This window comes from Lissotriton helveticus, chromosome 3_2 (assembly GCF_964261635.1).
Source record: "Lissotriton helveticus chromosome 3_2, aLisHel1.1, whole genome shotgun sequence".
Taxonomy (NCBI): domain Eukaryota; kingdom Metazoa; phylum Chordata; class Amphibia; order Caudata; family Salamandridae; genus Lissotriton; species Lissotriton helveticus.
This window is the reverse complement of record NC_136062.1, coordinates 298772888-298797846: the sequence shown is the minus strand read 5'-3', so window position 1 is coordinate 298797846 and position 24959 is coordinate 298772888. Positions and strand designations below refer to the sequence as shown.

At 46.1% G+C, this 24959-nt stretch overlaps 1 protein-coding gene across 2 annotated transcripts in view; it reads right to left on the bottom strand.

Annotated features, from left to right (window-relative positions):
- The window catches only part of KIF3A (kinesin family member 3A), a 302929-nt gene that overhangs the window by 117284 nt on the left and 160686 nt on the right, over window positions 1-24959 (bottom strand). For both annotated transcript variants that reach the window (XM_078684196.1, XM_078684197.1), the window contains one exon: window positions 15111-15267. In XM_078684196.1, the coding sequence (XP_078540322.1) occupies window positions 15111-15267 (157 nt within the window). The remainder of the gene's footprint in view (window positions 1-15110; window positions 15268-24959) is intronic.

Sequence of the window (24959 nt, the reverse complement as noted above, 5' to 3'; positions counted from 1 at the left end):
CCACTGGTCTTTGGCGGACATCAGTTCACCTTCAACAGCAGTGCCGATGAAGCTGCAGTGAGGAACCACAAATGACTCTTAGTCAATAGGTTCCAGCATCAAAAGAACGTAGTGGAAGCTATAGAGAAATCAGGCTGAGCTGCAGTGCGTCTTCATCAGACCGACTGGGCAGACTGGCCCGGTCTCCTGATGGTTCTCCAGGTAAAATGTTTATAGAAAGTTTCTAAGTCCCTGGATTTCCAGGATGTTAGTAAGAGAACTCTTTGACACCACCAAATATTCATGGGCCTCAGGAACAGAATTTGGGGGCTCAAGACTCTCTCCAGTAGAGGCCACCAGCAGGGTCCAAGGCAGGTGCAGCTGGAACTAGCCAGCTGGGCTCTTCAGGAAAAGGGGGGCTTTTAGCAACTTGTTGTGTCCCTACATCTTAAAAGGTGGTCAGCCAACTGACCCTTGGTGTCCACTTCTTTGTCCTGGGTACAAGTGGGAGCAAGTCCAGCGTCTCAGGTCTCTACAGCAGGTGCAGTCCTTCTTCGGTTTTCCACAGGTTAGAACAGTATGTGTTTTCCTCAGTCATTCATTATACTAATATTGCTAAAAAGGATTTGTCTTTGCAGCCGTTTCCTGGGCAGAAATGACCTTCTTAAATTTAATATTGAATCCCAATGCTTTTGTATTGAACAGCTAACACTGCTACAGTAAAAATAGCTTTTAGGGCCTTGTCATTGTTAGACTATATCTAACCCCTTAAGTGCGGGAGCCGGCAAATGACTGTCACCCACACTACCTCCCCAGTGCATCTGTCAGCCACTGTGCGCACCAGAAGGAGTCTTTTGTTTTATTTTAAGCTCAGGCTGCTCAGAAAAGCTTCCTGGGCAGCCTGGGTGTATTTTTGTTTTCATTGCTATAAAGACGATCAGCGCACAAGGCGCTCTGCCCTCATTACAGCAACGTGAAAGTAAAACAAGCTTGTTTTAGTTTCATTGCATTAGTGCTCGGGGGGGATAGTTCGGCCCCCAGGGCAGTAATTGATTTAGGAAAAGTATCATTGGAAAGGGGGAGTATCTTCTCTTTCAAATGATATCCCTGCCCAGTGGATCCCTGTTTGGGGATCGCCACAGAAGAGCTACCCCCAAGCAAGAATCCACCCACTAGGCCCTATGGGTCGTTGGGACATGGTGGAGTGATTCCTTAGGCAAGGGCTTCTGGTCCCACACCACCGCCAATTCTTACATTCTTTCTTGCAACCCCCCCACCCTCCACCTCGGGAACAGATAGGGGTGATTACCTCTGGGGGGAGATGGGTGGCAGAAAGGCCCTTAATGTAAAGCGGTTGGATTGAGGGTAAGTAGGTGCTATTTGGTGATTCCCCCTGAGTAAGAGGAAGAATAGAATCAGTCCTGTAGCGTTATTCCAAACGTGAGTAACGTCCCCAAATGCACTCAATCAAAATAATTTATCTGACAATTTTTGTTGCGGATTCCTTTGGATAAAGTTTTATTTGAATTTCCTTGAATTATCTCAATTTCTCCTGATGTCATATTCACATCAATAAATTTCTTTCACATATCAGTGATCATTGCCCAATGCATTTCGGGCATTTAGCCCTTCATCAGGGGCATCATATGCTGTCAAGAATTTAATGAAATTCAAATAAAACTTTATTCAAAGCAATCAGCAACAAAAATTGTCAGATACATTATTTTGATTGAGTGCATTTGGGGACGTTACTCACGTTTGGAATAACGCTACAGGACTGACAAACAGTCTTTCTGCCACCTTGGGCAGTGGATGGGGGCAATTACACACAGCATGCTCACTAAACACCATGAACTGCATTTGGGCAGTGTTTATTTTGGGAAGGGGGTGGTGGGCAGCTCCCGAGGGCATGGGCCCATGCTCTCCCACCCCACTACCCAATAGACTTTCTGCCCCCTGGGGGGAATGGATAGGGGTAGTTACCCTAATCTGCTCCACAGGGAAAGGGAGGGGGGGACAGAAGAACAAGTTACTTACCTTCGGTAACGCTTTTTCTGGTAGATACAATATCTGCCTGTGGATTCCTCACCTTGTGAATATCCCCTTGCGCCAGCAACATTCGGAAATTCTTTTCGTAGCTTCGCGCCGACGTGGACTTGGACGTCATAGAGGCACGGCACCGCTGCCGACTTTTCTGACGTCACCGACGCCTATAATAGGCCCACGCCGGCGTGATGACATCAGTTCCGCCCTTTTTTCCATGCCTTCGAGGCACACGGGCGGACCAATGACAGTAGACATATACCCAGTATACGCAGTACAAATATCAAGGTAACACACACAGTGTGAAGCAAATGCAACAAAACATTTGAAATAAACAAATACATAATAGAAACTCTGGCATAGAAGAGTGGACAACGGGGAGGCGGGTGGGTCAGTGAGGAATCCACAGGCAGATTTTGTATCTACCAGAAAAAGCGTTACCGAAGGTAAGTAACTTGTTCTTCTGATAGATACATCTGCTGTGTGGATTCCTCACATTGTGAATAGAGTCCCACAGCAGTCTCCACCCCCGGAGGAGGGTGTCCACTCTTCTAGACCAGGAAATCCTGAAGGACAGAGCGTGCAAAGTGACCGTCCCTCCTCACTTCGGAATCCAAGCAGTAATGCTTCGCGAATGTGTGGAGGGAAGACCAAGTTGCCGCTCTACAAATATCCTCTACAGGCACACCTCTAGCCAATGCTGAGGTCGAAGACTTAGCTCTAGTAGAACGAGCCCTTATACCCTCTGGTGGTTCCTTACCGGCCAAAGAGTAGCAAATCTTAATACAGAGGACGATCCATCTTGACAAAGTCCTCTTATGGACCGCTCTTCCTCTCTTGCAGCCAGCAAAGCCAATGAAGAGCTGGTCATCCAACCGACAGTCTTTAGTTCTGTCCAGGTAAAAAGACACCGCCCTCTTGGGGTCCAGACGGTGTAACCTCTCCTCCTCCTTGGAAGGGTGTGGGGGAGGATAAAAGGTAGGAAGGGTAATGGATTGACCAAGGTGGAAAGGAGTCACCACCTTAGGCAGAAAAGCAGCCCTGGTCCTAAGAACCATTCGATCAGCATGAATGGTCAAGAAAGGGGGCTTGTAACTAAGAGCTTGAAGCTCACTTACCCTCCTTGCCGAGGTTATCGCAACGAGGAAAACTGTCTTAAAAGTTAAAAACCTCATAGGACATTTGTGAAGAGGCTCAAAGGGAGCACCTATCAGAAAGGTCAAAACAAGATTTAAGTCCCACTGAGGCAAAATAAAAGGAGTAGAAGGGAACTTATTTATAAGGCCCTTCAAAAGCCTTAAGACTACAGGAGATTTAAAAAAAGAGGGCTGGTCAGGCAAACAGATAAAAGCCGACAGCGCTGAAAGATAGCCCTTCACCGTGGCAACAGCAAGCCCCTGCTGTGCCAGAGAAAGGGCAAACTGGAGAACATCAGATAAATGGGCCCTCAAAGGGTCTATAGACTTCTCCCTGCACCAAGTAACACATTTTGACCACCTATAAGAATAGATGGACTTAGTGGAGTCACGCCTGGCTGACAAAATGACATCCACTACATCAGGCGGGAGAGAAAAAGAACTCAGGTTGCCCCGTTCAATCTCCAGGCATGAAGGTGTAAGGTCTGGAGGTGGGGGTGTAGAACCTGCCCCTCCATCTGGGAAAGGAGATCTGCCCTGTGAGGGAGACGGAGCGGAGGGTGAGAGGAGAGGTGAAGAAGGTCTGAGTACCACACCCTTCTTGGCCAATCCGGGGCGATCAATATAACTTGGGCCCGGTCTTGGCAAATCTTCCTCAAACCCGAGGAATCAAAGGTATGGGAGGAAACGCGTAAAGGAGTTGCGAGTTCCAACTCAACTGAAACGCGTGGAAACTGGAGACTGCAGAATGACAGGCAGTGAGCATTCTCGCGAGTGGCGAACAGGTCCACCCGAGGAGTCCCCCACATCTTAAAGATGTCGTGAACAACCTCCGGGTGAAGCCTCCACTCGTGATCGGCAGAGAACTGCCGACAGACTGTCTGCACGAACGTTCTGAACTCCGGCCAGATGATTTGCCATCAGACAAATCTGGTGGTCCTGAACCCAGGACCAGAGGCGCAGAGCCTCTCTGCAGAGACACTGCGACCCCACTCCTCCCTGCTTGTTGATGTACCACATCGCGGTCGTGTTGTCCGTCAGGACCTGCACTGATACACCGCGAAGGGAAGGGAGGAAGGCCTTGAGTGCCAGACGTATCGCCCGCAACTCTAGAAGGTTGATGTGAAGCAACCTTTCCTCTGGAGACCAAAGACCCTTGACCTCCAGGTCTCCCAGATGAGAACCCCACCCGAGAGTGGATGCATCCGTTATCACTGTGGCCACCGATGGAGGAAGTTGAAAAGGCTTTCCTTGTGACAGATTGCCTTCCACGCTCCACCAAGACAGATCCGCTGCAGCTTCTCTGGAGATCTTCACTGACTCCCTGAGATCTCCGTTGTGCTGATACCACTGCCTGCGGAGGCACCACTGGAGTGCCCTCATGTGCCAGCGTGCATGATTGACCAACAGAATGCAAGAAGCCATCAGACCGAGCAGGCGAAGAACCTTCAGGACTGGAACGACCGCTCCATTGTAGAACAAAGGAATCATTTCCTGTATGTCGCGAATCCTTTGAGGAGGAGGGAATGCACGACACACAGTAGTGTCCAGTACCGCACCTATGAACAGGTTGCGCTGTGAGGGCACCAGGTGAGACTTGGGTACATTTATTGAAAAACCCAACCTGTGCAACAACTGAGTTGTCTCTTGCAGATGATGGAGCACCTTCTCCGGCGACTCCGCTTTGATCAGCCAGTCGTCCACATACGGGAATACAGGTTTCCCCGACCTCCTGAGATGAGCTGCCACCACTGCCATCACCTTGGTGAAGACTCGAGGCGCAGTAGTAAGGCCAAACGGAAGGACTACAAACTGGTAGTGTTGTGACCCAACCGTAAAACGGAGATGCTTCCTGTGCGACTTCAAGATGGGAATATAAAAATACGCATCCTGCAAGTCGATTGACACCATCCAGTCTTCTTCCAGCAGCGCTTGAAGAACCTGTGCAAGAGTGAGCATCTTGAACTTTTCCTGTTTCAGGTAAGGGTTCAAGATCCTGAGATCCAGAATTGGCCGAAGTCTGCCATCCTTTTTGGGGATCAGGAAATACCGGGAGTAGCATCCCCGACCCCTTTCCTGCTCTGGAACCACCTCTATCGCACCTTTTCGAAACAGTGTCAGGACTTCTTCCTGCAAGAGAAGCAGGTGGTCCTCCGAACAATAACCCTGGCAAGGAGGGTAATTTGGGGGAAACTCCCGAAAAGGAAGAGCATACCCATTCTCTACAAGATTGAGAACCCAAAGATCCGATGTTATCAATTCCCAATCTTGTAGAAAATGGGTAAGCCGGCCCCCCACTGGGACAACATGATCCGGAATGGCGGATCTAGGGCTGCTTTGCTGCGTTGGCAGGGGGCTGGGAAGGGGATGAAGAGGAGGAGGAGGAAGCTTGACGGCCTCTAGGACGGGCTCTGTGCCTGCCCCTGTATGATTTGTACAGCGTATTTTGCTGTTGCTGTGGCTGCTGCTGAGATGGTCTGTAGGAACGAAAGGAAGATCTGCCAAATCCTCTGAAGCGCCTCCCAGTAGTACCCCTGGACTGAAGGCCCAAAGATTTCGCAGTGGCCCTACTGTCTTTAAAACATTCCAAGGCAGCATCAGCCTTCTTGCCAAATAATCCTGAGCCATCAAAAGGCAAGTCCATCAAAACAGACTGAACCATCTGTAGAGAACTCCGATGTTTTAAGCCATGCTAGTGGCCACGGAAGAGCCCATGACCCTCGCCACCGAATCAGCAGTGTCCAGTCCACTCTGAATCACCTGCCTCGCAGCAGCCTGAGTGTCCGATATCACCTCCTGAAAATCCTTTCTATCCTCCTCAGGGATTTTCGGAACCAACTGTTTGACTGAATCCATCAAGGCATGGACATACCGCCCCATCAGACAAGTTGCGTTGGTTGACTTTAACGCCATACTGGCTGAGGAGAAGGCCTTCTTGGCAGCTTGATCCTGCTTTCTGGACTCTTTATCCCCAGGAACCTGCGGAAAAACACCAGCAGACCTCTTCGAGCAGGCAGCCTGCACAACTAAACTCTCAGGCAGGGGGTGTGTTGATAAAAATTCAGGGTCACCAGGTGCAACCCTGTACCTCCTCGCCACTGTCCTAGAAACTGCAGGAGTAGACAAAGGCTGCTTCCAAACCTCATAGATGGGTTCAGCTAACGCATCATTAAAGGGCAGCATTGGCTCAATAATAGAGGAGGGTGAATGAAGAACTTCAGTTAGAAGATTTGGCTTATAATCAGCAGTGGGCAGAGTAATGTTCAACAAATTTGCCGCCTTTTTGATAACAGTGTGATAAGGTACCACATCCTTTGAAGTCACATTCGACACTGAAGCCAAATCCCACTCAGGAGACAGTTCAAGCCCACTGGCCTCACCCAGGTCCTCAAAAGGATCTTCAGACTCCTGCAACTCTCTTTCCTCCATATCTGCATACCGATATTGTTCTTCCTCCAGACGTCTCTTGGCTTCTCTCCGTGACCTTTCCTTCACGATAGAAGTCGAAGGATCCGGAATCGACTCTGACGGGGCCGGGGCCCGCGTCGAACCCGAAGTCGGATGAGGTTGTTTCACACGAGGTCGAACAGAATCCTGCTTCGGAGTCGTAGGTACCGGCGTCGATGGAACCGGCGTCGACGGAGTCGGCGTCGTACGCTTCGGCGTCGACGACACAGGCGGTGTCGGAAAATGCCAATGCGGTGGTAGAGCCGGCATAAAAGGCATGAAGGGCGCAGGAGCATAAGCTTGGGGAACACCCAAGTTAAAAGACATAGGACCCGTGGGACCAACAGGTGCACCAGACGGGTACATCGCCCTGGAATAAACACCAAACATGGCGTTCAGGAAATGGGATGGATTCTGACCTGGAGCCGGAAAATCTGGATACGGTCCTCCGGGCTGTTCCCGAGGAGGCGGAGTCGACACGACGTCGACCTCTTCCTCGAGTCCCGGAACCGGGGTCGACGAACCCGCAGGCACCGGAACCTCGGCCTCACCAGCCCCCTGCACCTCACCTTCATCCTCCTGACCAGAAGGATTGGACGGATCTGGAAGGGATAGCCATCTGCTTCGGTGACTCGGGCGAATTCGGATGTGAAGCTTCACCAACAGAGTCTTGATCCTCCGACGCCGAAATCTCCACTTCCTTATTAAGAAGTTTAACCTGCGACTTCGGCCTCGAACCAGAGTCCTTCCCTGAGTGATGACGTGACTCATGGCTCCTCTTCTTATGTTTTTTCCTTGAGGATCTTGAAACATGAGCTGAAGATGACTCCGAGCGCGACTTCGATCGAGACCTCGATCTCGAACGTCGAGTTCGAGACTTCGAAGTCTTTTTAACCTTCTTACTCTTCAGCTTTGCCACGAGGAGTTTCGTCTCCCTTTCTCGTAGGGCCTTTGGGGTCATCTTCTTACAACAAGGGAAATCCTCGACGTCATGGTCGGAACTCAGGCACCAGACGCAGCATTCATGTGGGTCAGTAATAGACATTGTCTTGCCACATTCTCCGCAAGCCTTAAAGCCAGTCTTCTTCGACAACATCTCGAAGAAAACAGAAACAGTAATAATAGAACAAGAGTAACAAAGTTACTAGGAAGCTACAGTACGATCCCAGAAAACCGTTAGCGTCGACGACGCGGAAAAAAGGGAACGGATGTCATCACGCCGGCGTGGGCCTATTATAGGCGTCGGTGACGTCAGCGGAGTCGCGAGCGGTGCCGTGCCTCTATGACGTCCAAGTCCACGTCAGCGCGAAGCTACGAAAAGAATTTCCGAATGTTGCTGGCGCAAGGGGATATTCACAAGGTGAGGAATCCACACGGCAGATGTATCTATCAGAAAGCCCACTAAACTTCAAGGATTTTAAAACAGAGTCAAAACCTAAAAAAAGGTGAGGCGGCCAACACTGGCATCGAGTTATACCCCGCCCTAGAAGGGGAAATATTGTCTTTATACCCCATGGGGGCAGAATGGAGGATTGTGCCAAATGGAGAGGTTCCCCCAAATATGTCCCCTGGGGAGGGGAGAAAGTCCTTCTAACACCACGAATTTTGCATTGGAGCCAAAAGAAAGTAGTGTAGGTGTTACACTCTGGTTTGTCCTATTTGGGGGTCGGGATGAGGCCATTGCCGAAGTGCGACATGCGAACTACTTTTTTCTACCCCCGAAGGAAAAATCCTTTGTGTCCGGTGGACGTTCTATCACTCGGGGCCTATATGGAGCAACCTCCCAGATTGGGTCATACCTCCTACATGCCCCATGGAGGGGAGAGGAAGGAAGAGAAAGTCTCCATAACGTCTTGTGTGGTAGGGCTATACCTTGATACCAGGGTAGACCGCACCCTCTTTACTTTTTCTTTTGCCACCATTTTGAATTCACTGTTGTTGTTGTTGCAGCAGAGTTTTATATAGCGCAAACTAGACCCAAACCGAATCAGGTATCAGAGCGCTTTACATAGCACCAGTTACGTTACATGAGGACACACTTTCATTTTAGGCACGGGGAGATGAAGTGATTTGTCCAGAATCACAGGAGGTTTTGGCGTCGTTACCGAGACTCTAACCCAGATCCCCAGGTCCGAGGTCGAGCGCCCTAGCCGTTAGAATTCCTGGGGGAGAGGAGTTGGCCTAACAGCACATTATTGCACATTGTCTGTGGACAAGCAAACTAGAATTGGGCTGATGTTGGGCACTGTAGTTACTAGAGCACTAGGCTAGTACCATTCAAATACTGCTTAAAGTATTTTAAAATGTTACATGACACTCGGACAACAGTTATAATAATGAACAAATGGCATAGACCTTTTAAATAGCCTTACTTCTCAAATCTTGAATACATTGGGCTTTGATGTTTATCACATTTGTGATAAACTGTACTGTTTTGACAGGTGTTAAAGCAGACTAATCAAGACAGAATGTGTGAACAAAAATTAAAAAGAAATGGGATTCGCCATCTACCAGTCTTAACACATATACCAACTTTAGTTACACTAAACATTTCAACTAAGAACTTTAATAAGTTATGGTTTTGCACTCAAAAACAGACAGAAACAAGATATTTCCTTACTTGACAAGTAGTGAAATTAATTTGAAAATGGTCTCCAAAAGGAAAAGCTTAGGTCATGTACTTATATGCTGAGAACGTCTCAATACGGATGTTGGCCTACAGTTTGATGGAGGTTTTAACAAATTAAATTTAATGACCTGAAGATTCTCAACCAGACAACTAGAAACAAAGCTCCCGCTCATCAAGAAACCTCTGCTTGACCCTTTACAGTTGGCCAACTATAGACCAATATCCCTCCTCCCCGCTTTGGCGAAGGTGGCGGAAAAACATGTTCAGCATACTCTTACCACCTTTATTGAGAATAACAAACTGCTGCATGACTCCCAATCTGGTTTCCGTGCCAATTACAGCACGGAGACAGCTCTTGTGGAGGTGACCGACGCCATCAGGGAAACGCTTGATCTGGGGGGAAAGGCTATGCTGGTCCTACTGGACCTGTCGGCGGCTTTCGACACCGTCCCACACGCTGGCCTCCTTTTAAGACTCAAGGAGGTAGGATTGCGGGGGACGGTGTTGGATTGGTTTCAATCCTTCTTAGCCGACCGTCGACAGGTGATCTGGGCTCCACCGTTCTCCGCGGAAATGCTAGAGGTGGGGGTGCCTCAAGGATCTATCTTGAGCCCCACCATTTTTAACATCTATATGGCCCCTTTGGCGAAGGTCGCGAGGCATTTGGAGCCCGGGTCATCTCTTACGCTGATGACACCCAGCTCCTGTTTACCTGCAGGAAGGGAGAGGTTTTTGATGGCGGCAGAATTAGAGACTGTCTGAGTGCTGTCTTTGCATGGTTTCAGCACCAGAGCCTGAAATGTAACTCTGATAAATCCGAGTTGCTCTTTTTTGGCTGCGTTGAGGACCCTGGCTGGAAATCGTGGTGGCCTCCTGATATGTTCCCTCCTGAGAAACCCTCTTCCCAAGTAAAAAATCTGGGTGTGGTGTTTGACGACAGTCTCTCTTTTCGTCCCCACATCACGGGCTTGGCGGGGAAATGCTTCGGCATTCTGAAGATGGTGAGGAAATTTCTCCCACTGCTCTCCTTACAATATCGTAAGAATATTGTGCAAGCACTTGTGGGATCGCGTTTAGATTACGCTAACGCACTTTTCTCAGGACTGCCTAAATATCTGGTGTCCAGATTACAAACTGTCCAAAACTCGGCGGCCAGAGCCATCTTTGGCCTTCCACGGAGAGCTAGCGCCTCTCTATTGCGCGGCAGGCTGCATTGGCTATCTATCCCTTGTAGAATTAGGTTTAAGGTCCTCACGTTGGCGTTTAAAGCCCTCCACTTCACGGGCCCGGCTTACCTCAGGAAGCGTATTGCTTTTTACGTTCCCCGGAGGAGTTTGAGATCTGCTGACCTGGCTAAAGTGGAGGTACCAGTGATCACACGTGTGCGGATGGGAGGCCGGACTTTCCAGTTCATGGCGGCCAGTTTGTGGAATGAGCTTCCTTTGTCGCTCCGCAAGGCTAACAATCTTCTGGCTTTTAGAAAAGAGCTCAAGACGGTCCTCTTCTCTGCCTAACCAGTGTGTCTATAGTGTTTCTGCCTCTGGGTTTTCTTGGTTATGTTCAGGACTCTCTGTCAAAGCGCCGGGACACCCGTTCCGGGTAGCCGTGCGCTCAAGAAATATAGTCTTAACATAACATAACATAACAAAGCACAGCACTTAAATCGAATGTTGTGAACTCCCAAGGCAGACTCCATTTTGAAATCGTTAAGTTTGCCTGTCTGCCTTTGGTCCACATTCAGCATGTCATTATCTTTTGTAGAAACTGTGAAAGTACCATTTCATCTAAATAATGTTTTATTATAACATCAAGCGACAAACGTCTGCCACAAACTACGCAATATCTACGTTTCAAGGTTTCTCAGTAGACATGAAGGATGAACATGTAGGCAGAGTTCACATATTTTCATCTTCTGGTTTAGACCAATTGCATCTCTAATTTTGGATAGTTCCCAATAGATTTTGCAATGTATACTAAAAGTAGTCCATATACTAGATGCACAAGTTACTTACCTTCGGTAACGATATATCTGTAAGAAACAGTTCTAGATTCTTTACCACCAGGAGTCACGCTGGATCAGGAAAGTTTTGTCAACAGTACCACTGCGCGTCGGAAGGTGGTGTCGATCGGCTCCGCGTCAGTCGTCGTGGTCGCCGGGATGACGTTGCAGCAGCTACTTAGACACTGACCCTCGCACGTGGGAGTCAATTCTGTACACGACTTTCCGCACCAGAAACGCAGAGCCATGCAAGACACTGACCATGCAAGACACTGACCACTGTTGTGTAGACCACTGGTTTGTCCCATATGGGGTGGGGATGTGTGCCAGGGCCAGATAGGGGCTTTGCCTACACTTTTCCGCCTTTACCTTTAGGGTAAAAGAAAGAGGTCCAGGTGTAGCACTCTGGCATTAGCCACCCCGCCCCTCCCCAAATTCCATAAAAGAGTTTTTCTGCCCCCGTCACCTCCAGGGAAGGGAGGAGGTTTCCGAACAATTTTACCCTGGTGGGATGGGGGGGAAGGCGGAGCAAAAAGCCTCCTGTATTGCAGTAATATATATTTTTCATAAAATACTGTGGGTCATGCCCATCCTAACATCAGTCCCACCCTCACCACTAAGGGCTCAACAATCTTACTGCTCCCCAGCAGACTGAAAAATCCCACCCCCAATGGCAAGCGATAGGACATTAGATTTTTTTTGCATGTTGTTTTTACATATGGGCCAGGAGAGTGTGGCTAACTCCCAATATCGTCTCATTGCAATGGTAAATGGCTGCACTTTTTGTGCTTGAGTAGGCTTCCACTTGAAAAAACCTACCAGATACAAACAGTGCTGGAAACTAGACATCCGGGGGATTCCAGGGTGCGGAGCTTGGCGTGGATCCCACAACATTATCTCACCCACAATGGCTTGCACACCTCAAACTTGGACTAATAACACATCTTTTCCTCACATTTCTGTGAGGAAACACTTCTGGAATCTGCAAGGAGTCACAAATTTCCTACAAACCTTAGTTCCCACAGTCGCCTGATAAGAACTTGTGTGGGTGAGCCAAAAAAATCGACACCAAAGGGCCTAAAGCCCTACGTTGGTAGATGAGCAATAGCAGAAATAAAATCCAGCACAAAGTGGGGTTGACCACGAAAAAAAGGGGTATTATTCTATGTCCATCAAAACATTTATCATCATAACTTTTATCTGGGGTGCTTTAATTGCAAAAACAGACACTGCAAGAGCACTACCGGACTACTGAGATAATATAGTGACAATGGAAGCTCAAATTATCCCATCATCAAAGATTGTGATTTCGTCATAGCTATAGGACATCTGGCAACTTGCCAACTTCCTTTTCAACAAGAGTACCACCTGCAGCACTTATATAAAAAATATATGTAAAATCAGCTATAACTTTCTTAATGAAGGGCTGAGCTTGAACTAGTTCTTAATGGAGGTAGCAGTACCATAATGGCACAATAGTGACAATGATACGAAAACCAGCTTCTCTGGTCTTGCACCCTAACACAGGAATCAAATCCCTGAGGACATAGAAGCTATCTCCAATCTTCTAACATTCTGCAAAAAGCTCAAAACATACATTCAATAACCAACGTTTAAGAAGTGCAGAGTTGATGACAAATAGGGTGTGTCGTTATAAGATAGAGTACTATATCCAACTTGCTTTATGAAACCCACTCTACAAATGGCAGTAGTAAATAAATAAATATGGTAGCGTCAGACTGCACAGTCCAGGAGCCCTGTGCTACTTTCATTCCGCGATCAGTCCATACTTGACACCAGTACCTTTTTGTAAGCATTCACAGGTCTGAAATCAGATCCATTCTATGATGGCTGATGCGGGCTGTCGGACCATTCAAAACTGTGGTCACTGCAGGACAAAGTGAAGAACTATGTAAACTAGGATCAATTCTCATGCAAGAGTAGAAGACTAAATTGCTAGTCACTGATATAAGAAACCAGGACAAACCAAAGTGTGCTTTGGTAAATTGCCCATTAGACTCCAGCTTCCAGGAAACTAGTGTTGATCTCCCCCACCAAAAAGCAAGTTTTGATCAGTCTAACTTCGAAATCATTTTTCACCAGTATTAACTACAAGTACTGACTTCACCAGCATCTCTCACATACACCCTACTCTATTTGAACTGCTTCATTCTCCAGGCTGACTTGCGGCATCATATCCGTTGTATTTCCATATGTCTCTGAACAATACTTATGTTCGCCTTTTAAGAAGCCTTGAGATTGACACCTAGCTCAATGCAGTCAGGACAGTAGGATAATAGTCCAGGGCTTTTCATTCGGCGCTTCAGTTGGTTTTACTAAAAGCAGCCTATGATTACAACTGTTCAGAACACAGGTTGTTAAACGATAGCTCAAGCAGGTATCAATCAACTGTATCAGCCTTTACACTGCTAGATGCTTGGACAATGTTCATTATCTATGAAAGAAGCATGTTTATTTCTGTGCCGAGCGTGTGCTGTATTTTGCTTCCAAAATGTAGGGGCACAGATCTGCTGTGTTGGGTGCATTTCTGTTTCCTATCTGTTTTAACATTTCTGTGCCAGATTGGGTCTGTCAGTAGTTGCATACCTACTATTGTAGTGCCAACTATGCACTTTATGTTTTTCGCTTTTTTGGTAGCAATGGCCAGCTCAGGTTTTTGCCCATTATGGAGCTTATTGAGCAGAACCCACCACACTAAGTTTTCTGTTCCATATGTTACCTATGTTGACAGGAACCGGTCATATCTTAATCCCAGGCAGTTTTCTTGTGCATCCCTACTTATGGCATTACCTCCATTCGTAAAAGTTTTCATCCTACTCAAGTCCTTTTCGCTGTTTTACTCAGGTCTTTTGCTAGTGAGCACATCATCTATTCTGCTAGTCTGTAAAATGTTTCAAGTATTCTACACTCCAAGTTTTGGGATTTTCTATTCAACTGGAGATCTGATTAGTTTCCAGGGGCCAGATGTACGAAGCATTTTTGTGTTTGGGAACACTCAGATTTGTAACTGTAAATATACTAAACCTATTTCAGGGGTCTATAACTTTTCTGACTGCTAACATGGTTGTAGAAATGAATATGAAAAGTGTTATTCAGAAGGGGTGTGCGGTAGATATTGCTTCCACAATACAGATTCTCAGCCATAAATATCAATGGTTTTAGGACCAAAACAGATGGTGTAAATCATTGAAATGGTACCAACCCCCAAGTTAGGGAAATAACCCATTCACAAAGGGGAAGAGGTCCTTTGGGACCCCTTCCACTATGAGAATGCTAAAAAAAAACACAAGAAACCACATGTTTTTTGGAGTAGGTAGTGATCCACAGGGTTACTGCCAGCTCTCACAATTTTAAAACAAAGTAAACTTCTCTTTTTTAAACAGCCCTGTGTCCTTTAATGAAAACAGGCTTGTGTTTAAAAAAGTAAATTTTATTGAATGCCATTCACAGACATGGTGGTCTGCTGACCCCAGCAGGCTATCGAGTTGCAATTTGAGACCTACCCCCTCAATAATAAACGGGTAGGTCAGATTGTACATCGGTAGGTTTGAATAATTATTTACTGGTTCCAAAAATACTTGAGGCATATTGTAACCAATACTTTGCAAGCAGTATGCAGTGCATTTTGCACCAAGCTCCAACTCAATCAGCCAGCTCTGCTGGACAGACTCAATCAGGATTACTGTATATAGTGTATAATAGCTCTGAACCCTGGAAAGGTCACTTAACTTGTCCCATTCAATTAATCTGAATAAGAGTGCAAACAATATTATGAAATATAACTAAACATAGCATCACATTCTAATACCAAATAATATTAATGAATGTAGGCAAAAACCAAAAAGGTAATACTAACTGGGCCTTAAGAAGGTCTTTCTCTCGTCTTTCAAGTTCCGCTCTGGCTTTGTTTCGCTCTTCTTCCTCCATGTCTAGTTTAGCTTCCAGCGCTTTCCTTTCCTCGTCAATCTTTGCCTGCATCTCTGCCATCTTATCCGGGGAAACCTTCTTTTTGCCTGATTATGAAGACAAGCGATTTGAACATAATCAAATTACACACGACCAAAATTTTTGGTTAACAATTTCAGATTAAATGGCTAGAGATAAAACTAACTTGCACCAAACATACCTTAAAGAGTCACACTCTGTCAGCTTAACAGCTCACAATGTATGGAGTTGGACTTTGCTAATGTAACAGTCATTTCTTTATTTACTGCATTCCAAATAAGACCAATTAAAATGCTGTGAGTATTATTGGAAGAAGATTACAGTGTTAAAATGCATTGGTAAAAAATCTATGGGCACCCACCGTAGTTCACAGATGGGTGGAAAGACTGTCTGGTTATTGATTAATTTCATGCATATTCCTTCAGTGACATACAGAGCAAACCAAGCACAGAAATTGGTCAGTGCTTAGGATATTGTTCATAGTGCATTTAGCTTGAAATTTAGGAGTTTATTTAAAATATACCATCAGAATTATCCATCAATGTGGAAGCCTCTAATAAACCAAATAAAGTCTGCAGTTTACAAAACAAAAACGGTATCAGTAGATATATCCTTCTACACGGCCCAGCGTAAGAAACGTTGGGAGGCGCTGCTCCAGACTTAGGCACAGATCATAGATCTAGAGGAATGCAGTAGGGGGGATGGCGGGAAACAGATATATCACCAACTGCTTCAACGACAGTATATGTATGCTAAGACATTGCGGAATGAGGCCAGACAGCCGTGGTTGGCCTCCAGCAGCAGAATTTATCAGTGGGAGATATGTCAAGTTCTCTTTTACATCATCTGTGTCAATATGCACTTCACCCACCAACTACGCCCTGTATTCCGGGCACAGATTGCCAAATTCTCATAGACCCTGTCCCAATTGCATCTAACTTTGCGGTCTATTATGTGGAGCTGTACAACACTCGAGATGCCCTGCCAGAATCCACAATACAACGCTTTCTAGACAATCAGCCCCCAAAGACTCTCACAGATTCGGCGCGTGCAGACCTGAACGCCCCTCAGTTGAGTAAAGAACTGGGGGCGGCTCTGGTTGACTTGCTCATGGGGTAAGCGCTGAGCCCGAGCAGCTTCCCATGCGAATTTTACAAGATCTTTCAGTCCCAACTTACAACCCACTATCTTGCGGTAGTAGATGAAGCACTTGATAAGGGCAGGCTCCTACCTGATTGGCGACACGCTGAAATTGCGGTGTTCCTCAAGCCCGGCATATCTCCCGACCAGCATGCATCATACCGCCCCATTTCGCTTTTAAATATTGAGGCCAAATTATTGGCTAAAGCCCTCGCAAATCGTCTCCTGCCACATATGGCACATTTGGTACACCCTGACCAGGCAGGTTTTATGCCCCATTGAGCTACTTGACATAACATTCGGCGTGCTCATAATACAGTGGCAGCAGTTGACCATCTGGAAGGCATGGCAGCGTTAACTGGCAGATATAGACAGGGCGTTTAACTCGCTGACATATTTATTCACCCTTCTTTTGTGACTCACTATTGGGCCTCAGTATCTTTCATACATCCAGCTGCTGTATACGGATCTCACTGCCTTGGTTAAAGTGGTCGGTACGGTCTCCGACCCCTTTCTCTATAGGAAGCGGTACTCCCCAGGGATGCCCCCTATCCCCATACTTACTTGCTTTGGGCATGGAGCCTCTAGCCTCCTGGGTCAGAACAGATGCACAGATTAAGGGGTTCAAGTGGCAGGGAGAGATTTCAGACCGGATTTCCTTATATGCGGATGACGTTTTCTTCTTTCTCTTAGAACCACGTCAGTCGGGACCTCGGCTGCTCCGCATAATGCAAATATTTGTGAAAATCTCTGGCTTATACCTGAACACCCGCAAATCTATACTGTGGCCCCTACAAGGAGACTCTGAAATGGGAACCTGGGCAGAAGCGGTAACACTAGCTACAACCAGGTTTAAATATTTTGGAGTATATCTATCTTCCTGCCCATCTATATCCCAGGAGAAAAATATCATCCCGGTATGGAAGCGATCCCAGACTGAAATGAAGTCATGGGCACGCCTGCCTCTCTCGATACTCAGGACGTTGCAATTTTTACGATGGTGTTGCTCCCTCTCCTCCTTTATCAGTTGCAAAATTACCCCTTCGGATCTCACCCTTGTGGTTCTGCCAAATTAATTCAGGACTGAGTCGTTTTCTTTGGGGTGATCAAACTGCTAGAGTTGCCCTTAAAATATGCTCTCAGTCCACACACTGTGTGGGATCACAACCCCTGCTATCTAGTCGTACTATGCAGCGTTACATCTCTTGGTCTTGAATGATAGGTGGTTGGGGAATAGAAGTGACCCAGCCTATTGTGCAGAATAGTGGTTGATCGGCAAAATGCTACCTCATACACTCTTACATAAACCACGGGTTCTTCGAGGCCTCCCGCCCGCTACTCAAGTGGTTATTGAGGTGTGGAAGGGCTCGATGCCCAGAATGGGATGTTGGGTTCCATTAACGGCTGGGGGGGTCGACTAACAGCTGTCCACCTTATTGGGATTTCAGATTGGGATGCCATTGGCATCCCTACTGTAGGTGTAGTTATGCGGGGCACTACCCTAAAATCCGTCCAGTAGCTTAGAGAGGAATTTAATATACAGCATACACAATTTTATAAATATTTACAATTTCGCCACGCTCTATCCCCGTATATTATGCACTTGGAATCTCTGTCGGAGTTTAACCCAATTGAGGCAAAGGTATTCATGGGTGATCTGGGAGACCACAATAACACAAAGGTTTACCAATTCCCGATAGCTAATCTCTCCACCACGTTAGACTCCCTAAGTGATAAATGGCAGACAGAGCTTGGTCGCCTCGACAATAACAATTGGACGGAAGCGTTATAATCCCCACGGGGCACTGCAATAGCCTCCCACTTACAACTAATTCAATTTAAATGTTTTTTACATCGCGCCTATTTCACCAGACACAGACTATGAAGGGCCGGAGTGATAGCTTCCAATGCATGTCTCTGTTGGGGTGCAGGCGAAGGCTCCTCCATCCACACAGTTTGGAAATGCACTGCACTCACTAAATTTTGGCGAGGTGTCACAACCTGCCTATCTGAAGTACTGGGCTGGGATATGCTCTTGCCAAAACTTGTGCTACTCCATATCATGGAGGACATAGGAGGAAATCCATACAAAATACATCTACTGTTCCTGGGTCTTACCCAGACTAAGAGAGACATACCGAAGGCATGGAAAGCCCAGGCTCCACCCAGGCTGGGAGCCTGGAAGGCAGGCTTGGATTGGTGTATAGGCCCACAGAAACATCCAATTTGGAAACTGTCGGCAGACTATAGAGGCCTAATTTTGGAACACCCCCCCCCCCACCACCACTAACTACATATGCAGAACCACTGTGATAATGAGATGTATAATGAGGATGGTAATGTGGACTAAATCATGTGTAAGTACACTCTATGAAAGGGATGGCTAGATCCTTAGTATGTTCATGGCACTGAAAATTATACATTTCCGAGCTGATGTTTTTAGGCTTGCTATGTTTTTATGTTGTCATTGTAAATGTTGCTTTATTGCATTTGAAGTCATCAGACTTGCTGCTACACACCTGGCTTGTCGTGTATTTCTATAGGTTCTGAATCAGTCCCCCTATTCCTGACCCTATTCTGGTTAAACTAACTATCAAGTTAACTAACAGTCAGCCCATGAGGCAAGAAAACCCCCATGATGCAGATACCGTTATCTGACGCAGTCACACTACGGCACAGGAACGTGTTATCTGATTAGGTCATAACGCTTGAGATCTAATTAGACAAGCGACATTCCTCCAGCCCCTGATAAGGCATACGACGTTCTCATAACAAATCAAACCTATGACAACCTGGATAATCCGTGCGGCCATTGTTTTGATTTCACAGAGAACTTTAGTAAAGAATGTGCTAACGAGCAAGTCGTATGACATCTTTATTGACGTATCTATGTCCATCCTTACGTCAATCTCGGCACCTTTAAGGTATAAATATTGCCGACCTTGCCCTATGCAAACACACGCGTGGTGACAAGACGGAGCAGCCATACTTGCCGAAGCCGAGAGCAGAAGCAGACCCCGCTGGCGCAGCCCCGCCTTCCTGACGCGCTGAGAGACGCGCTGCTATCTCAAGCCGAGAGACCCAGCACCGGCGCTTTCGGGCAGCCCTCGCAGGCAGCCTGGAATATCGAGAGCAGAGAAAGAGATACCATTCCTCATTCATCCTAACTTCCAGGTACAGAACTGAATAACCCCTCACAGAGAATTCTTTAGTTATTCACTTGGCAAAAACAAACTTAACTTAAACTGTAACTTTCTATTCCCGCCCACGCATTAGACTTAGGTCAGGTACACGGGGTAGGCGTATTTAGAAACACCAGTTGAGCACGTTTAGTCAAAATGTATATGTGTATGTAAATATATTTTAATCATTCTAAACATCATATGGCTCAGAAACCATATCAATGTTTTTACAGTATTATTTTATACTATTGCTTTTAATGTATGCACTTTACTTAACTATAAGTATTGCAATAATATCGATCCATTTCTCATGTATGAGAAAAGAGACTGATCAATAAATAACATCTTTTATTGAACACGCCCGTCTCTTCCTTTTCTCTACATTCTGATGAGACTAAGAATGCACGTACTGACTGAGTAAAATAATTGCCTTGTGCTCACACGACTCTCGAGATTGACTCTTGATTAGGGGAGAGCAAAGTTGTCATGTTCTATGGTTGTCAGAAACTAAATCCCTTCTTGTCTAATCAGGGGAGTTAATTCCTTCCTTGAACATTCGAGAAAGTTTCTAGCGAACTCTGAGCTTAGCTGGCAAACCCAAAAATTAAGTCTAGTATCGACAGTAGTAGACCTAGTTAACGTCTGGCCTAGGCCTTTACTGCTGTAGGTACTATTCCAATGCGCAGAGCCTATTGGGAAAATAGGAGCTACACTACAGGCTGTTATACTCGGTAACTATTTTGTAAGAAATGAAGTAGCTTTGCCTACGACCTAATAAAAATGTGTTTTGAAAAAAACAAAAACTGTATCAGTCAAAAACGAATTTATTATTGATAGGGGAAACAACCTTTTTTTTAAAAAAATATTTTTGGGGGAAACAACCTAATTTAAAAAAAAACTACAGTAATAAAAGACCTTCAATATTTAAGAAATTGTACTGTTGTAGTTAAAGACATCAATTGTGGGGTGAGGGGCTCAGGGGTTGGTCTTTATATAAGAGTCAGGAGCCACTCAGATAGGACAAGTCACAGCAGGTTAGTCCTGTTAGGCCTCTATTCTCCCTACAACTGTCCCTATCTGATAGCTTTTCCACTCCACATCACAATAAAACTCAGTAGCAGCAGTAGGAGTTGGACATGCCTTGTAAGACAGGGAGCAGAGAGATGCACTAAGGAAGAACTACCAGGCGAGTACTCCCTAGAGTGACTTGTCTGCAAAGGAATGCCATGACTCACAACCATGGAAGGAAACATCTCACTGGAAAAAATAAAAAGCACTTCACACAGAAGGGGAAAATGCTGAATCCCACTTTGCAGAAGGCGTTCAGAACTTACATACCTAGACTTGGAGTGGAACTCGACTCAAATGATCTTTCCATTTTCTCATGTTTCTTTCTGCTCCTATTACATCTTTGAAAGCCAAGAAGGACTTAACTTGTCAGCCTAAGTGAAAATTATGATAATGGCTTTAACCCTTTGGATGCGTCGGACGGCCGTGGCCCGTCCGACGCTACGGGTGGCGTGTGCGTTGCACAGCCGGGAATTTTGCACGCATTAAAAGGGTTAATAAAAATGAGAACAGTGATGTGGTCAGCACTCTTATTAAATATTTGTCCGAAGCCAAAGAATGGGTTTCCAAGTAAATATGTGTTGCACAGTTGTAGGAAACCATATGGCACACGTATTTAAGTTCCTATCCATGACCCAGCAAGTATCTTGACTTCGACAAATAACGCTGGGAAAGCATGTGACTGTGATGGTTTTCCAACCAAATTTTATAAGGTTTTTCTGCCTCAATTAACAGAAATCTTAGTCGAGTTATTTAACGCGATAATAGAAGGAAGCCATCTCCCTAAATCTTTCTCTGAGGCAGTCATTATAAGCGTTATCAAAAAAGGAAAATCACACGATAATTTGGGCTTGTATCACCCAATCAGCCTGCTAAACGCAGATTATAAATTGAGATACGGACACTTATCTGAACACGCCGCAGCTTGCCAGACGGCCTCGGTCCACGCCGCCACCGCCAAGAGTCAGCTTTCCTGCAGTTTGGTCGCGCCGCCGCTCCGGGACTACGAATCCCGGCAGCCTACGCGGCGGCGCACGTTTCTGACAACGCGAGGGCGCCAAGGAGGCGCAATAAAGCGCCGCAGGACCAGCTTCGCGGGACGCGAGCGGGACGCCCGGGGCGAAGCCCGGGCAAAGGGCGGGCCCTCTACGGCCCTCATCGGCTGGAAAAGGCTGGGCTGGGCCACCCCCCTGACATCTCTTATACAGTTTATAAGGTACTGTTTCCAGCTAGTTTTATTTGATAAAAGTTAACAGAGGCATTGGCCTCCCATTCCATTACTGGAGGTTTTGATTGACTTGCACGGCACATCGTTGCCAACATTGACTGTACTCACTTGAACTGAGCCCTGAGGTCGTCTAAAATTACCATTTCAATTATGGGGAAAAAGCTGATCCCTGCCCCAGCTGAGGCAGTGAATAATATTGACTCATACCTGGTACAAGTGGTCAGTAATATCAACAATAAGAGAAGGCAATCTCTTGGCCTAAGTCAATCACCTATTTTGCATACAGATAGCCCCTCTACAAGTATTTTAAGTACAGCGACATCGGATTCACTCATTGAAAAACCGCCGTCAGTTTCTGCGGACTCTAATCCTCAAAACAATAGCACTGAGGTAGCAGCTGCTGCTGACGTTGACTTTCCAACAGATAGAACTGACTTAATAGATCTATCAGATAGTGTTTTTATTGATGTGAACCAACAGCCAGCTGTCACGGAGGAAGACCCACAATCTCTGCAGCCTACGATACGGGCTGTCAGAGCTTGTAGAAGACTTCCAGCAAAGAGGGGGGGGAAACAATCAGGAAGGAAAAAACCCGCCACACCACCCACTAGGTTGGGGGGGAAATATGTAGAGCCCAACATTGATATTGATATAGAGTCCAAACGCATTGTCGATGATGATCTTTTTAATAGGATTCAAGAAATGATAGATATCAAGATCAGGACTATAATTAAACCTCTGATCGGGAAACTAGATAAATTAACATCTGAGGTCAAAAAACTGGGTGGGGTACATACTAAATTAGTAGATGAGGTAGAGAATCTATCCTCTCTCGTCACAAATTTAACATCTACAGACGTGGAGGTTACCCCAACCGAAAGTAATCTACAACCCATTCAACAAGGGCCGCTGCTTTTGCCAGCGTTGCCGTCAGTACCTATTCCTGGTCAGGATACTGTTGTAGATAATGGAGACGGCCGAAACAGCACCACTGGTCCTACAGTGGTTGCGCAACAAGAGGACGTTTCAGCCCAATTTATAGTGGAAGCTTCGCCAGTAGTGCTGGTGCTGGCGAATGTGCCTGTTCTATCACAAGGAAAAAAAGAGTCCAATCAGGATCTAAAAGATAAAGCGTTACATTGGCTCTCTAACAATATGTATATGGCCCAACAAGGGCTCGATAAATTGGCAGGGGATATAGTTATGACTAGGAGGGTCTCTTGGATTGGCAGTAAGCCAAAAAAGTTCCAGGGGGACTGTGTCATTCTAAATTTTGCCAATGCTGAGGTTCTTCCAGAAATTGTGAATAATGTCTTCCCACCCCAACGCCGTAGTGGCTCGATAGTTCCTCTTACTCTCAAGTTCTTTTATGATGAGACTCAGCTTGCTACCATACCCATTATCCCCAGTTACAAAAGAAATACTAATCCCAGTAGCTGGGGCGGGGGCACCACATCTCGACATTTTAATGACTGGTTTCAGCCTTTAGTACATCGGGAGCCAGGAAGATTCAACTACCAGAAAGAGTTTAATAACAGGCCAGCCCTCGCACATGAACCAAGGTTTAATGGTTGGGGTTCTGGCCTTATGGGTTACGAACATAGTGCGCGGGGAAATAGGCCCACACATTGGTTGAGAAACGACCATTTTCTTACACGTCCTATTACCCCACAACCTATGTGGAACCCAGCTTTATATGGACAGGGTCAGGTGGCTACTCCTTTTGAGTGGGGTTTTGCCACAGGAAACAGGTTTGGCCCTTTATCCGACCTGAACACTTGTGACTGACTCGAACCAGGAACTGACCTGGATAGGGAGGTGTTGAACAACTCACTAGTAAAATGTGGAGATTTAAACATTTTTGAGCACTTGATTAATTCTGTCCCCAATGTAGCATCGGAGTCTCAGGCGTTAATGAATCCTGTACAGCAACTGCTTCCATCTTGGACTGGGGCTGCTGTAAATATGAGTACGTGGGGAGAGGGCATACAGAGCCCGTGTCCAGTTGGCACAAGCGAAGGCCCATTATTGCAACTAGCAGTCGAGGGTGATTTAGAGGATGCAAATGAACTAAGGCCATTTACTGATTCGTGCAAGATTATTAGTTGGAATGTAGCAGGCTTAGCTGCAAAACGTCAGGATAATGCCTGGTTGAGCTTTGTCACTAAGCATCATATAATCGCCTTGCAAGAAACTTGGGACACATCCAACAATCTTTGGTGGGATGGGTTCATCTGCTTTACCAAACCTGCAGTGGCTAGCAGGGCGGGCAGAGCAAAAGGTGGATTGGTAATTCTGTTTGCGTTAGACTTAGTGGGAAGCTACAGGCAGATTAGTACTGATTCTGACAATATACTAATGGTTGAAAGGGTGATTAATAAAACATGTAGGATTTTATATGTATATTTCTACAATTCAGGGAATAGTGATTATAGCGGTCGCAATATCTCCAGTTTGGATAATATTTTAAACAAAGCAGTACAGAATATCGAGTTAGTTTTTGAGTTTATTTTATTAGGCAATTTTAATATTCATTTATGTAATCTATCATGTAAGGGAAGAAGCACAAATGAGTTTGATGATGCGGCCTTACAGGGACCCCATTTTGAACATTCTGCAGAGGGCCAGGAGCTTGAGGTTCTGTTGGCTAACTATGACTTATACGAACCTGATTGTGGCCTGAGATTGCCAACTTTTACCGGCGCCCAAAATGGCACAGTGATCGACTACATTTTTGTCTCACCAGGGATCTTAAATCAGACCATGGCTTATCGCACAGTTGCAACACACTATAGTGACCATAACCCAGTTTTACTCGAAGTGGCCTGGGGTGCTCAGATGGGGGCGCCACCAATGATATCAAAAGCGACACATCCACTGAGGACCACTGATCAAGACCGACGAGTGAAGTGGGCTAAAGTGATCCCGGAAAATTTTTATGAAAAATGCTTCCCTAAAATCAAAGACCATGTGGAGCGTTGTAAAAATCCGGGCACGCAAGGTATTCACATAGTAGCAGCTTATGAGGCAATCTGTAACCAGGTATCTAAGGATCTTTTAGCGAAACCAATCCAGGGAGTACAAGGTCACAAGCGATGGTTCGACTCGGCATGCTCGAAAGCCCATAGAGAACTGTTGGCAG